Source organism: Camelus bactrianus, chromosome 4 (genome assembly GCF_048773025.1).
Source record: "Camelus bactrianus isolate YW-2024 breed Bactrian camel chromosome 4, ASM4877302v1, whole genome shotgun sequence".
NCBI classification, from domain to species: Eukaryota; Metazoa; Chordata; class Mammalia; order Artiodactyla; family Camelidae; genus Camelus; species Camelus bactrianus.
In genome coordinates this window covers 62,294,925-62,311,468 of record NC_133542.1, presented here as the reverse complement: position 1 = coordinate 62,311,468, position 16,544 = coordinate 62,294,925, and the positions used below count along the sequence as shown (strand labels likewise).

The 16,544-nt window shown below is 42.5% G+C and overlaps 1 protein-coding gene across 4 annotated transcripts in view; it reads left to right on the top strand.

Moving 5' to 3' along the window:
• The window catches only part of ASTN2 (astrotactin 2), an 800,009-nt gene that overhangs the window by 237,413 nt on the left and 546,052 nt on the right, over window positions 1-16,544 (top strand). For 3 of the 4 annotated variants that reach the window (XM_074362105.1, XM_074362104.1, XM_074362103.1), the window contains exon 4: window positions 130-282. The exons of the other annotated variant lie outside the window; for it this stretch is intronic. In XM_074362105.1, coding sequence (XP_074218206.1) covers window positions 130-282 — 153 coding nt within the window. The remainder of the gene's footprint in view (window positions 1-129; window positions 283-16,544) is intronic. 4 annotated transcript variants of the gene reach the window in all.

The following is a 16,544-nucleotide window of genomic DNA, read 5'->3' as shown; positions in this document are numbered from 1 at the left end:
GGTCCCTGTGGCTTCTGCATCATCGCTGGGTCAGGGAGGGAGCTCCAGACACTCAGCAGGCCAGGCCCAGTCCTCCAGGGACTGAGGGTGGGCCAAGACCTAACCTTAGCCCCATTGCCCACCCTGTAGCGGCAGCCGAGGTGACGCAGGAGCCAGTGGAGTCCCTGATGCAGAAGTTCAAGGAGAGTTTCCGCGCCAACACGCCCATCGAGATCGGTCAGCTGCAGCCAGCACTGCGCAGCGCCTCGGCAGGGAGGAGGAAGAGAAGAAGCAGGTCCCGAGGTAGGTCCTCCCAGCGCTTCTGGCCAGGGTGTCAGCCACTGTGCCCAGGTTCTGAAGGTGCCAGAAAGAGCTGTGCCCTCTTCCCTTGCTTCCCTGTGCTCATAGAACCAATGCCCCTGTCTCCCTGATAATTCATCCAAATCTTCATCGTCATCATCATCATCTACTGCTTCTCTGACCTTTTGTGTGACTTTCTAACTGGGACAAAACCCCTCATTGTTGCCATCGATTTCCAAATCTTGTCTGTTTGTCCTTCAGTTCACTCAGTAGTCTCCAGCAGGTGCCTCTTCCTCTTGGTTCTTACGTCTCTAGTTCCTATAACTTGGTTCTGATTCTGTCATTCCCCTTCTCCTGTAGCTTCAGTGGTTGTCCAGTGTCCTCAGAAGTGTCTATGCTTATGAAAATGGCATTTCAGGCCACTGCAGAGCTCCGATCTCTCTGCTGCTCTTCCAAGTCCATGTGTCCCCACTTCCATGTTCTTTTTCATGCCCTTTTCTCTGCAGGAAAGCCCCTATGAGCAGTCATTGTCATTTAATGCTTACTCACTCCAGGCAGCAGGCTAAACGCTGTACGTGTCTTACCTCATTGGATCCGCAGGAACCCTGTGAAACAGGTACAGTGATAGCACCCATTTCACAGATGATGTCTCTGGGGCACAGAGAGCTGCCCAAAGGGATGCCCTAGTAAGTAGCAGAGCCAGGAGGAACTAAACAGTCAGGGTCCCAAACTTTTTTACTAAACCATCCTATTCTATACTAGTGAAGTCTTACCTATCTTTCCAAATTCAACTTGCATGGCGTATGTTGGAGAAGCCATTGTCACAGTCACAGTGCACTCTGAATTCTCCCATATCTTTACCATGTGTTAAGCACTGACTTCATTTTTGTGTAGTATCATTTGCTTTTGCTGGCTCTCTCCTTAGCTAGACAGAGAATTCTTTGAAGGCAGGAATTATTTTATTATTTGAATCATCTTTGCATTTCTGGGTGTAAATCAGTGTCTGCACACAAGTAGACACTTGCTATTTGAAGAGATAATGTCTAAGTCTTAATGTTCGAATTGCTGTATCCAGTGAAAAACCAAGATCTACACATTAAGCTGAGGTCATAAATGGAGGCAGAAGTTGATGATGGAGTTTGTTTTTGGAACTCATGTAGTAAACCCCAGCTTGAAACGTTGTGTAATGATAAAGACTAGTTGTTTTCAGATCCGCAATGTCTGGGTGCTAATCCCAGCCCAGTCAGTTCCAACTTGCTTAGCTTTGGAAGAGTCATTGGATATCTCTGAGCCTCAGTTTCCTCTTCTGTAGAATGGGGATGCCAATCCCTACATCAGAGGATTGCTGTAAGGATCTGATGAGATGATGGATGTAGGCTACCTTGGATTGCTTAGCTGATGTATTAGGAACTGAATAAATGCTGTCTTATATTTGTTATGGGTTGGGCATTCAGGGTCGCTTGTCATTCCATTTGGCTTGAACTGTCCGTCTCTGTCCTTCCACTATTCACCAAGAATCTCCTTCCCACATCCTCTCTACAAATCCAGCCCCCCAAAATACTCTTGATCCAAGTCCATAACCTCCCCCTCCTCACTACCAATCTGTATCACTTTCCTTCATGTCATATCCTAAACGTTTTTTATGTCAATAAATTCTTCTGAAAACAATCTATTTTATGCACCATAACTGTCTCTAACAAGGCCCCTGCTGTTAGGAATTTGGGCTGTTTCTAATTATTTCACCATTATGAACAATACCATGTGAAATTTATTTATTTATTTTTCTTAAAACTTAGCCTTCACTTTGGGGTCCATTGTCCCCTCTTACAGTAGAACTGCAGAATTAGATTATTAATGAGCTCTCTTATTTGATTTAGACTATGATTGGATATCCAGTTATTTTAATTTACAATTTAGGTGGGGCCTAAGAGAACTAATGCAGGAAGAAATTCCTTTTTAAATGTATTTCAAATTTGTTCCCCCTTTCTTTGTCATCATTATGACCACTGCCACCTCTCACCTCCTGCTTGTGACCATGCCCTCCTTGAGATTCTTCAAAAAGCAAGCTAGAGTCATATTTTTAGAAATATAAACCAGATAAGATCACTCTTCTGCTTAAAATCATTCCGTGGTTTCCTGTTACCTTTAGAACACAATCCAAACTCCTTGCCATGGCGTGTAGATCCTGTTCCATCTGGATCTACTCCTGCCCTCTTCCCTCACTTGGCATTTCTTTGTGCTCCAGACACAATGACTTTTCTTACGTGTTCTATGAACCCTAAAAATGAGTCCCCAGTTTAGAGTCTAAGAACTTGCTGTTTCTTCTTCTCCCTCTGTCTCTTTTTGCCCCCCACCTGTTCTCCTGCCTGGCCCCTTCTCATCTTTCAGCTGTTAACTCACACATCAGCTCCTCAGCATCCTTGTCTGTGACTACCCAAATATGGGTACCCAAACTTTGACTCCTTCCCATCCCCAACCTGCTCCTGTCTGTTACATAACCATCACTCTCCTCCATCCCTCATGTTAGGGTCTAAAATCAGTTTCATTTGTTTGCTTGTTTACTGTTCTTCTCTCTAAAATATAAGCTTCATGTTCATAAACCTAATACACAGAAAGTGCTTAATAAATATTTATTGAATAAATGAGTGCATTAACCTCAAAGATCATTGAAAAGTGGCTCAGTTTTATAACTTTCAAATTGATGGTATAAAAGGGATCCAGGATAAAGCAAAACCTCCTGGTACAGATCTCTAGGGAAGATCTCCTATTTCCCCTAGAGATGGACTCACTGATGGGTAGCACATTAAACGTGCTCAAGTGGATGCTGTTAAAGCAATTTTCAGAATGGCTTAATAACATTGTGCTCAGGATTTTGCTGCCACTATTGGATAAGATTTTTCAAGAGAGAGTAAAGATCATACGTGGCAGTCCTGAACTTCTTAACTCACATACTTTCCACTCCAGATCCTCAAGATTTTCTTGGACAAAAGAACTCATGGTCAATAAAAGTTTTGGAAATTCTGCACGCTCCCTCTTGCTCTTGGAAAATCCCACTTGTGTCTTAATCTATTAAAGACCCTGGAAAGTCCTGCAGTACAGAACTGCTGGGCAGATTTGTTTAGCACATGATCTGTAAAACCATCTTGACCACAGACTCTTATTCCCCTTATAACATGTATTAACATCTTGCAGAACAGAAGCGTCTATAGAAACACAGTTTTGGAAGAGCTCCATTGGCTTGCACTGACCAGCAGAAATCCCAGATACGATGGTCAAAATCCCCAGTCTTCCACTGTCTGTTTCTTACCCCTGCCACTAAAGTGGCCGTAGGCCTTCTGGCCTAGAGTGGGAGCACCTGGCCTCTCTCTGTTTCATTAGGCTTCACTCCCAGCCCATGGTGCTCAGTGGTTCCCAGCAGATGGATGGATAGCAGAGAACCAGTGTCATGGAATTGCACACATGGTTAAAAGCAGCTCCAATGTGGTTCTGTCATTAGGGCTTCCTCCTGAGAGGCCTGGCAGATGCTGAAGTGCATCGTCCTCTGGTCGACAGAGGATGGTGATGTGGTTTCTGATGCTGTCCTCAGGCCTGCAACCAGGTTTTGTAAGGCAACTGTTGGGTAGTCACTCCCCAGGGTCCACAGGCAGTGAAAAGGAGGTGCTGGCATTCAAATAAAGCAGAGGAAAATTCTGTGGATGTGAGGAAGGGCTTACTGAGGTTCATGCAGTCTACACAGTGGTTTCAAGGTGGGACTTTGACATTTAATTCCACCATTGGCTAACTGAGGGTTTTTAGCCTCAGTTTTCTCATCTGTTAAAAAGTGCTAATAATGCCAAAGTCACACGTGAGTTGTGAGATAATACCTGCAAAATGCTTGGTCCAGTGTCTGGCACATGGTTGACCCTCAATCAAGAGTAGCTAATTTTATCATTGGCATCAGGGTCCTGCTCACTTGGCCTCCAGAGACTCACAAATCCATCCCCTCCTCCCTGGGCCGTTGCCTCTGAGTTGGTTGAAGTTTCATCATCCCTCATCCAGATTTGTGTGACAGCCTCCTCATCCACAAATCCATCTTCTACCCTGGCGGGTGGAGTGATCTTTTGAAAACACACTACGTCAGGCCATGTCACTCTCCTGCCTAGAACATTTTCCTGATATTCTGTCACTTGCTTTGGGGGCTTCTGAAGCTTTCCCAGTGAAGTATTCCTAAGGGCGAATGAGAATCAACACACCTCCAAGGGGTCAGCAGCTGTGCTCACAAGACATCAGTTATCATCTCCGAATACTAGGTTCCATCTAAAAGAAAATCCATGCCACTCAATTTTATAATATGTGCAGCTTTCTTTTAGTTTAGATTGTATTATTTGTCAGTTAAATTATGAAACATTTTTTTCAAGTCTTTAGGTAATGTTGATGTCACAGGAAGAAGAACCACACTTAAGCTGATTATTCTAGGATAGTAAGGTACCATCTTCAGTGGGTTTCCATGGGTTCAAGTGAGAGGATGCCTGTAAAGCACTGAGCACAGAGCCAGGCAAAAGGTGCACATTGAACATGTGTGTTTTACTATTTTCTATTTACTATCATCACTTCTGTTTTATTATTATGTTTGTATTTGTCAACATCATTATCATGACGGTGATGATGTCAATTATCATTATATTTCTCAGTATCCCATTAGGGATACAGCTTCCCAGTTTTAGAAGCAAGAGTCTAGAGGATGAAGGACACACTGTTTAAAAGAATTAAAAAGTTGCCATAGCGTGCTACACCAGGCTCCTTCCTAGGCTGGGCTGCAGCCTACCTCTGGCTCCCCACAAGCCCCGAGCCTCTGTATTCTGCAGCCTTCAGCACACTGGCTATTTTTCCTTCCCCAACATGCCTTGGTTTCCAAGTCTGTGTACTGGTCATGCCCTACCTGAAAGCCACCCTCTTTCTCCCCAGTCTCTTCTCCAGGCAGCAAATTGCTACTTATTTTTCGCATTCCAGTTTCAAAATCTTCTCTGTGAAGACCCCACCCCCAGCACACCCTCAGCCCTAACCCCTGCTGAGTGAGCCACTCCTTTGTCTGGGCATTTGCTTTCTATCACAGCCCTCATTACAGGACACATCTGTTTCCCTCAACTTTGACGGCCCCATGATGGAAAGGACACTGATTTATGTCTCTGCAGCCCAGGTGCCTAACAGAATTGTCACAGAAGAGCAAATATCTGAATGGGAGAATATATAAATGGATGGATGAATGCATGGATGAATAAAAGGAGATAGTTAGGAGCCTCATAGATATGGTGCAACTAGCATTTATTGAGCATTTAGTATATTCTAAGTACCATACTCATCACATATTTTTATTTAAAAGCCCCCCAATCCCACAAGGTAAGGACTATAATGATGCCCATTCTACAAAAGAGGAAATCCAACCTTGAATAGTTTCAGTGACTTGCACAACTGTACTCAGCTAGTAGACTGTGGAACTGTGAATTCAGCCCATACTGAGCCCACATTTCAGTCCCCAGATGACTAGAGTTTTAGTCTTAGCATCCTGGTCAAGATCTTTGAGCTCTGAAATTGTATCAGCTTAGTCTAGATACTGGAAGGAGGTGGTTGTAGCTTCCCTTGGATTGGCAGGTTTCTGTATCATCAGTGCTGCTGTGAAGGTGGTCAGGAGCTACATGTTTCTGGATAGTGAAGCATCTCTCTCTTTCTTAGCTAATGAAGTGTCGGAACTGCCCCTACAAGCTCCCTCTGGCCACAGGGAGTCAGTGCTGTGACTTTAGGAGTGGCAAACCTAGTGGTTATGTCATTGTCCAGTGTTCTGTGCCTTTTTTAAGGCACTCACCCAACTTTTTTTTTTTTGCTATGTCATACATTTTTTGGTTGTGCCACTCAGATCTCTGCCAACCAGCACTTTGTCATTTAGCGAATGAAGCAGGAGATCAGACATTTGTGCTACAAGGAATACATAGATAGAAAGGTGGCATGAGCTGGCCTGGAGTGTTTACAAAACTGGGAGAATAATTAAAGAAGGCTTCCCAGAGGAGGTAACCCTTGAAGAATGCATTGGTGTCAACCAAGAAGAGAGATTGAGAAAGCACTGCTGGTAGAAGAAAGAAAATATGCAAAGGTGCCTGTGAGTGACACTGTGCAGGGCATTGTGGGAATATCTGGGGAAGACAGAACAAATCAGATGCTGGTGAAGTGGGCAGATATCATCTACCATTGGAGCCAGGCCCTGGACTTGACTCCCATGATCTCTAGCTGTGTCCCCACACTGGGAGGAGAGGCACATTCTGGCTTCTGTGTGTTCCCTGATAGTTAAGCCCCAAAGTGCTCTTTATGGTGGGACACTGTCATCTGAATACAGGCTTGTGTGTGTGTGTGTGTGTGTGTGTGTGTGTGTGTGTGTGTGTATTTATTAGTAAGTAGCTATGGCTTATTCACTTAGTTGGAAAAATATTCAGAAATATTATGGCTTTAAATTATTTGCCTCATTGGATTGTTGCTATGCTTAAATATTGAAAAGGCAGCCAACAGGATCAGTCTTTATTTCTTTGGTTCCCATCTTTGTTCCCCAGCCCCTGGGCCCCCTTAACAGCTTCCCCTTCCTACCAAGGAGTTTTGGGTGGAGCTCAGTCCCCCTTCTGCCAAAGGAAGTTTTGAAACTGCATAATCAGGATGACATTCAGCTTGAGTTACAGAAATAGAAAGAAGAATGGGTAGACTCCAGCTACCTGTGTGTCTACCAGAGTCTAGCCCTAAATTGATGATGAAATAACCTCTTGTCTCTACCTCTGTGACATTTCTTCTGCTTGATTTTCCTCCCCATCTCCATTGCCACATGCCAAAACCCTGCTCTTCCTTCTAAACAAAACCTTAAAACCAATTTCTCCATGAAGTCTTTCTAAATTTTTCCCAAATGAAAGCCATGCATATTTCCTCCAAACTTTGATAACCTCTTCTCTATCTTCCTTATGATGTTTGTCATTTATTACCTTTGACAAGAGTGGTTTATGACCACTTCTCTTCTCCCTTAATTGATCTCCTAAAGCACAGTGACTGTGTCCAGATCATGCCTCCGCTTCCACTGACTAGACTAGTCCTGACAAATAGCAGATGCTCAATTAACGCTTGATGAATTAAGGTCAGTTAATCAAATGGGCTGCATGACCTTGGACAAGACTTTCAACTCTCCAAGCCTCCATGTCCCTATCTAAGAAGCCAGAAACAAGCTTAGGTTCTGGAGTCACGTAGACGTGGTTCCACAGTTCTGCTTCCCATTTGCTCAACTTTGGGAAATAACTTACTGTGCTAAATTGCCATTACCTAATCTGCAAATCATACAACCGGCCACCTCATAGGGAGGCTGGGAGGATTAGACTCAATGTATGTGAAGTGCTCAGCGGGCCACACTGACCATAGTAAGTACCTAATAAATCTTTGTTGTTGTTAATATGGAAAGCAAAGGTGATGGGCTTGATAATTTCCACAGGTCTCCTCCAACTCAAATGGTCTTTACATATAAATCTGATGGAGAAGCACTGTTTTTTGGTGAAAAGTCCAGCATTTGGAGTCAGAAAACTCCGGTTTGCATCCCAGATCTTAAGTGCAGTAAGTCTTTAGGGGAAATGCTTAATCTCCCTGGGGTTCCTTCTGCAGCACCTCGAGGGTGGTAATACCTGCCAGTCTTGCTCCTCAGGGCTCCTGCGAGGAGGTGCTAGAATGCTCACGGAAACGCCCCTTTAGAACACTCTATAGACTAGCAGCATCCTGGAATCAGTCTTGGCACTTTCACAGACAGGGACTAACATGCAGATTTGAAGAGGCAGCCTTTTCCTTGGGGCTCTAGCTTTCCTTTTCTTGACCACAGGCCCCTTCCAAGAGGCGCTGCCAGGGCCAGTCCCACCACAGTCCAGCAATCCCCTAGGTTATGTTGGACTGAGGCCCGGAGAGCTGACTGGTAGTCAGAGCACACAGCGGCCTCCATAAATCTTCCCTGCTGTGTCTTTCAGAGAAGTTTGCATTCCTAAAAGTGTGTGTCTCCTCCAGACAGTTTTCCTTATCTGTCTGAAATATGTCAAGGGGCTCTCAGTCAATCCCATCTGGCCTGGCTGGGTGGACAGGCAGCTGTAAACAGCCTTAATAGAATGCTCTGGACCAGGTCTGCTGGGGCCTGGGGACACCAGTCTAAGATATTTCTTTCATCACAATGGTACAATTCCATGTCAGTTAGAGTTGTAGCCTAATACACACCCTGAAACTTTGGGACTTGAAACAGAAACCACTTATGTGGCTGTTAATTCAAGTCAAGCATTTGGCCTGGCCTCAGCTGGGCAGTTCTTCTGGCCTGGGTGGGGCAGGCTCAGCTGACCTCAGTCGTGTACCTCGGTCAACCCGCTCTCCGAGACTGGTTCACATGGTGGAGGGTTCCAAAACCAGCATGAGCAGGCTCTGCAAGGCCTTTTGACGCTTAAGCTCAGAAGACACACATCATCCTTTGAACTTCATTCAGTTACTCAAAAGCAAATTGTGAGGCCAATTTAGCTACAAGGGGTAGCGAAACGGAGTTCATCTCTTGCAGGAAGCAGGGACAAAATATTAGGATGGTTTTTGCAACCTGCAAATATTCATATTTTATTAAGCCTCTATTTTATGTTAAAGATTGGGCTGATCCTCAGAATCCCAGCTAATTATTTCTAATTTGCTGATGGAAAAATTGAGACTCAGACATATGAAGGAAACATTATATCATGGTACAGCTGGTCATGGGAGGACCAGCTCCCTGATTCTAATCCTTCTATAGCTGATCTAAAGATTACCTTTTTTTAACCTCTGCTACTTTGCCGCTCTTTAACAGTGCTAAAGACTTTTGATCTCAAGCCATTATATATTTTTTTTGAACATACATAAATACGTTTTCATACTTGTTTTCACCGTAAGTTACTACATGATACTGAATATAGTTCCCTGTGCTATGTACAGTACACACCCTGGCTCGTGGTATATGGAAGGGCAGTAGATTTGCATCCAGGCTCCATTCTTACAAGGGCCTATCGTCCAGTGCAGGAGCAGTAAAACTTTTCAGTAGAGGGCCAGATAGAAAATCTTTCAGGCCTTTCTGACCAAGAGGCAAACTTGAATGTAGTGTGTAGGCACTTGAACGATGAGAGAATTTGTTTCACCAATTTTTATGGATGAAATTTAGAATATAGTAATAACCACGTACCACGTTTTGTAATGAAGCTCGACTAATGAGAAGAATGGAATTTATTTATGACACTAAAATGTGAATTTCATATCATTTTCACATCTTAATATATTCTTCTTTTGATTTGTTTTAACTACATAAAGATGTAAAAGCCATTCTTGAACTCCTGGTCCAGACAAAAACAGGCAGTGGGCCAGATATGGCCCACAACACCTGGTATAAGGTAGCACCTCAGATTAGGACTCTGGGAATCCTAGATCTAACCACTCATGAGGATCTAACTGCTGTGTAATTTTAGGCAGATTCTTAATATCCCAGAGCCATTGTTGCCCCAGGCTCCCAGGCACGGGTGAGGGGAAATAATTCCTTATGTTCTCTTAGTCCATCAGAGGGGGATGTGAATCTCAAGTTCATCTGATCCAACTTGCTTGTGGATGTGGAAAGTGGTGGAGGGGAGACCTCATCCATGGCACAGAGAGAAACTAGCAGACCGAGGAATGGAATTCCCAGTTCTCTGACTTACAAAATTGTCCTTGTTTCCTGCTATTTGAACATATAAAAGTTTGTAGGCCAAGTTACGTACATATGGATCAACTGTTGGGAAATTTGGACAAAACATATAGTTAGAAACTGGCAGCTTGTCTAATTCAACTGTAATCAAATGAGTAAATCACTTAGAAGATTACAAAGAGAAGGCTTTGTGTTTTCCCATATCTGAGAAAGACATGGTGAAACAGAATGAGCCAACGGCGTAGAGTGCATGACAGGAGTTTTCAAGCTCTGCTCCAAATAGGTGCTCCGGGGGGCGAACGGAGTTGGGGGGAGGGATATCACTGCATAAGCAGGGCTTTTTCATCATGTTCCTGTTCTAGATTTATGCATTGGACTTAAACATTTTGGGGGGAAAAGTCCCAATTCTAGAATACATGCTTTTAAAAACAAAAATGATTTGTATGATAGAAGCTCCCATTTGTATATGGGAAGAAAGCTAGCAAGGAGAGTCGTAAGCTTCCAACAGCACAGCACACGAAGCTGGCGGGGCCTCTTTCCTGCTCCTTAACCACACACGCGCGCGCATGCGCACATACACACATATGCAGGGTGGGTGAAATGTACCTTAAAAAAACACAAATTTATCTCCAAAATGTAGAAAGGCAACTCCTCAGGTGTGCGGAATGAGGAGGAAACGCAAACACCCAGGCTTTGAGTTTAGCAGCTGTCATGCTGACTCCAGGTGGGCAGTGGGATGGGATGGGATAAAAGTAAAAAGAAAGCAGGAGCAAGGAAGAAATGAGAGATAACTTGGTAGAAAAAAGCCCCCAGGCATCAGCAATCATAAGTTAATTTGCATATTAAAATTCAGAGCTAGATTATGTTAAACAAAATCTACCTATTTGCTGTTTACTAAAGATCTTCCCCAAACATAAAGACATAGAAAGTTTGACAGTGAAGGAACAATCTAATACTGGGCAACTACTATTCAAGTGAAAGCTTGGAGAAAAGTATAAATATATAGGAAAACACACTTTACAACAAGAAAAAACGAAAACTCCTTAGGGATAAAGATGGTCATTAATGAATCATAAAAGGAGTGGTTCACCCAGAGACAAATGAAATCTCTACTTACATATGCAAACAACACAACCTCAAAACAGATAAAAGGATAAATTGAGAGAAGTAAAATGAGTAGTTGGTCAATACCTAATCGAAGTGGGAAATTCTTTGTAGAAATCTTCCTATTAGATCAAGTAAGCAAAATACTACTAATAATATGGATAAGTTGAACTATACTGTTAAAAATACAATAAAATGAACATACATAAAATTCTACCCCTAAGAATTAGAGTTTAAAGACTTTTCTTAAAAAGTAAGAAATTCTCTTTATGGGTCTTGACATCTTATGACCTGAATGTTCTTGCTTTGGCCCAGTTTCCTGAAATCTTATTTTATTTTCAGTGATAACTCTTTGCAGCATTTGTGACTAAATGTGGATTCATTTTTATGCCTCTGAAAGACATTTCTGTCAATCAGGGGTAGGAGTAGGGACTAGCAATGTATTTGCACTGATTTTGTTTTGGTTTTGGTTTTTTTTGGGTGGGGAGAGGGTATAGGGGGATGTTACGGTTGAAGGAGAAGTCTTCCAGAAAAATAGTCACTGTCAAGATAAAGTAGTAGTAGATTCACACCACTGTATGTAAAATAGATAAATAACAAGGACCTACTGTATGGCACAGGGAACTATATTCAATCTCTTGTGATAACATAATGGAAAATAATTTAAAAATATATATATGTATGTATATGCATATATATGAATCACTTTGCTGTACACCTGCAACATTATAAATTAATGTTCTATACTTCAATAAAAGAACAAACAAACAAAAAACAAAACTGAGGGCAAAATAAAAACATTTTGAGATAAGCAAAGACTGAGAGATTTTACCACCCTGAGATCTGATGAATGAACTGCTGAAAGAGATGTGCTTCAGCAAGAAGGGATTGAATCTGCAAATGAAGTGGAATTCAAGTTACTATAAGCATTCCTAAGTTCTTAAACAATAGTAATAAATCTAAATGAGTGTAAAAAAAAAAGAAGTATATTGTTTCAATCCATATTCCTCATATTTTTCCTTCAAGCTAAAGAAATAGTCCATTTTGTCAAGATGTCTTCTGAAATTAGAAAGATCTTTCCCTCGATTACCTATGTGTGGTCTAGTTGCGAAGGTGGGTGGAGAATAGCTGTAGTGTCCGATCACCTTCTGTGTCTGTGTCAGCCTGGTTATCTTCCCAAAGCAGTTGCTCAGTATGATCCCCTTAGTGGGACATTAGTAGCAACCTTCATAGATTCCAAGATGGAAAAGGATCTTGAAGAAATTGTTCCACTTACAGGCAGGACTGCATGGAAGTAACTCCAAGATCTTGAGAACCCAAGAGTAGGTAAATACACTGGTAACTACAGCATCCTAGCATGGCTATAGGATCTCTGATAGACTCTGGCCTCATTCTGACTAAGGTTGACTTCTTTGGTCCCAGCACTGCCAGACGAGTCACACCATCCTTATGGCATCATTCCTGTCATAGCGTGAGACTTTCTAACTGCTCTCTAGAGATGCTGCTGCTGACTCCCGTTTCTTGGATTCTAGCTCCTTCTGCTATTATCCAGCCCAGGACCTCCAACCTCACTGTCATTCATTCATTCTTTCAACTGAATGCCTACCAAATGTGAGACGCGATGGTCCTGAGACTTCAATTGAAAACCAAATAGACGAGGGCTCCACCCCTGTGGGACTCAAGGTACGTAGGAAGAAATAGGCAGACTATCAATCAAGCAAGAAAGCATTGAAGTACAATGATTACACGTTGTTATCAGTGCACTGGAGACAATGACCTTGGTCTTGACCGTCACAGTTGTCCACCAAGCATGAGGTGAAACCTGCCAGGCTTCCTTTTCCTTGCCTTGGCTAGAAACCATCACTGTCCATGGCTCTCCTAGCCAAGATGACAGCCCAGGAGGAGCAGATCCTGGGGCTGCAGTTTGTTTTTATCCAATTTCCTACTTTGGGACATACATCTGGTAGGAAACAACAATAATTGGCTACCTGTTTTGTGCCAGTCACTGCTCCACATGCTTTCAAGTGTATTCTTGTCACCATCTTTCTTTAACCTTTATTCTGTAAAAAGAAATGGATGTTCAAAGACATGAAATAAGTTGCCCAAGCTCCCGTGGTTGAGTCAGCCGTGAAGCCTGGTTGTCAACTTAGATCTGTCTGCTTCCAACACTGATGTCCTTTCTCCCACATTGTAGCTGTGCCTCTTTGCAGCAACGACCTCCAAGTCTTGATTTCACATCACCTGTGCAGGGCCTTTGCACAGACACAGACCTCAGAGGTTAGACTGAAATTCGGCAGAAGTAAAATCAACCCCTCCTCCCCAAAAAAGGACCCTTTTTGAATCCCCTATTCACCCTAGTGGGATTTGCATTAATTTTCTTGCCTAATTATTATTAAGAATATGCCATCTGTGTAAATTAGATTTTATGATTTTGTTGTAAACTTTTGCAGAGTTGAACTTAAAAAAAAATCTAGCCTTGAATTTCATTTCCTGATGGAAAATGTGGGTTTGATGTACAAGGTCTAATTGTCCTCACCACGTGTTAGAAATCCAAAGGCAGCTAAACATTAAGGTTAAATGATGATATCATGACTTACTCAGTTTGCATTTTACGTCCAGTTGAAAACACAAACCCCTCGCCTCATTAATCCTTTGCAATCCAATTTTCCCCCCCCTTAAATGAAATTATCCCTTTGGGACACATTTATATTCTTTTAACAGCCGCCTGACAGTTCTGCTGATGGAGTTTGAATCCAACTTTGTTACTGGATAGTGACAACTTGCCCTGACGGATATGTGTACATAATTATTCTCTCGCAGTTAGATTTAATTAATGCTTACCCTCATCATGATCTTGCAGCTAGCGAGCTCTCTCTGCAGGATCAGTTAATGGCAAAAGGATTTCCTTTTTAGTCGAGAGAGACTCCAAAAGGCTTTGTAAAACTCTTATACTTTTTTTTCCTGAGGGGGAAAGAAAAAAGAAAAATATTGCACCTGAGCCTGTTTCGTTTCTTTCTGCTCCACATTAATACCACACGTGAACAGATTTGAAGCTACATATGGGGATGGGGTTGTTAAACCTAATTTCAGACTAAGTATTGCTAATATGAACAGCTCTGACAGACCCACAAAGAAGATGTATATTTTTTAATATCTTAGTTTAGAATTGAAGTGTCCTGGCTTCATTTTGTTTATCTCCCTGTACAAAATACGTATGTGTGTATTTTTCTAACCATCTCTCCAAATGCGACGCAGAGTTCAGTAATAAATAGCTATGAAAGAAAGGAGATAATAAGAAGAAATGATGGGAGAGGCAAAGGGAATTTGAAGATAAGATGTGGAAAGAGATTATTAGAAAGTTCGTAATAAGGAGAGGGCGTGTGTACTTATAAAACCCCATTAGATGGGAATACTTTACAAATACTCTGTCCCGGTCCATGCTTGTGAAATATTCATGTGCCATTTGCTTTTTATTACCATAATGGCAATGCCTTGTGTTTGCAGAGAGCTTAACAGTTTATAACAAATTTTTACATCCATTATCTTAGGTGATCTTTGCAACAACCGTGTGACGTGAGCAGAAAAGCACTCACAAATGAGGAGACAGAGGCCCAGAGAGGCTGAGGCACTTTCCTACAGTCACACACCTAGAAAGTAAAAGAACCTGGCACTAACGCCACAGCTTTTAAAGCCAAATCCAATGCTGTCTTCCATATGCCACCTCTCTTATGTTTGAAACTGCAAGCAGGGAAGATTTAAGTGACTGTCTCAAATAGCAATCCTCTTTTTGCCTTCATTTGTCTTGCTAAAGCATCAGCAGACTCTCCGCTAAAAGATACCATCTGAATTGAGAGTAATACGATGCTACTTAATGATTGCATGCAATATTAATGATCATTATTACTGTGCATTATTATGGGAGATGTCATCCAGAAAGATCCTAGAGCCTCTGGTAAAACATGGCCGCTTCAGGATGAAAGGAAACACTCTCTCCATCCCGTCAACCACTACTTAAATGCCTTGACCTTGAACCCTAAGGAGATCTAAAATAAAATATTCTAGAAATTCAGGACTGTGGAATGGGAGATGGGTACTTAGAAATCATTTCATGGTATAGATGAGAAAACTGAGGCACAGAGAGGGGAAGTGACTTCTCCACCATGAATTACTGGCAGATCTGAACCCCCAACCCTGCTTTACTGACTCCCAGCCAGTTCAGATCTGTTTCCTACTCTATAACTGTAACCTTCAGCTGGAGGAAGAGGTCTGGGAAGTCTCCTTGTTGACAAGTGAGAAAGGAATGCTTGGAATGAGAGGAGTAGCTTACCCAAGACTACACTTTGACCCAGAGACAGAACTAGACCCTAAATCCTGTCTCCTTAATTTATGTACATTTAATTCAATTTCAACAAACATTGTTTGTGCAGGTGTTATGTGCCAGGAATTGTGCTAACTGCTGTGACTCCATCAGCCACAAAAGCATAGACAGATGTGTTGTAGTGACAATATGACTCCTTACCCTCATTGGGCACTGTGGGTAAGAAGAACGTGAAACTGATTCCCAGGGAAGTTCAAGTCTCAATTTAAACAGGCTGACCTTGGAGGTGGGGAGGGTTGGGGAAGGAGGAGTTACAGCCCCCATTAAGAAGTTTCTTCACTTTGCTTTCCTTCTAATGTTGTTACCTCTCTGAGTCCTAGAAGATGAAAATTTGAATTGAAGAATACAGGGTGAATGTCAGTAGAATGCAATCTCTTACATTTGGCCGGCACTTTACAGTTTACAAAACACTAGCATCACCTGTTGACATTGTATCTTTAGTTACAAAGGGCTAACTATGTGCCAAGCACCGTGCCTAGTTTTTCATTATTATTAATTAAATCTTCATCATATCCCTATGAGTGTGAAGGTTGATATTTTCATGTCTACCATTTTATAGATGGGAAAACTGAGGCTCACAAGGTAAAGTCCACTTGCCACAGGTCGCATAACTGGTCAGTGGCAGAGTCTGGATTTGAACCCAAATCAGTCGAAGCCCAAATCCTAGGCTCTTAACAACAACACACACGGCCTCCTTCACTGAAACTGGTTGCTAAAGTGCAGGCGAATGATGCCCACAAGGTTGACCTCTGAGTCACCATTGCTGTGGGACAGTGACTCTCAAAGGGTGGTTTCTGAACAGGCAGTGTCAGCATCCTTGGAGAACTTGAGAGATGCAAATTCCCAGACCCTGCACTCTGGGGTGGAGTCCAGCAATCAGTGTTTCAACAGCTTTCCAGGTGATTCTGATGCATAATTAAGTGAGAAAACCACTGCACTGGGAAACTGTTCCCATCCTTCACTCCCTTGTCCTGGAATCTGAAGGCCAGAGGGACCCTGCAGGTCACTGATTACAGCCCCTTTTGGGGCTTTGTGTTACTCACGTGGTCTCTTTTTTTTGGTGCTCTG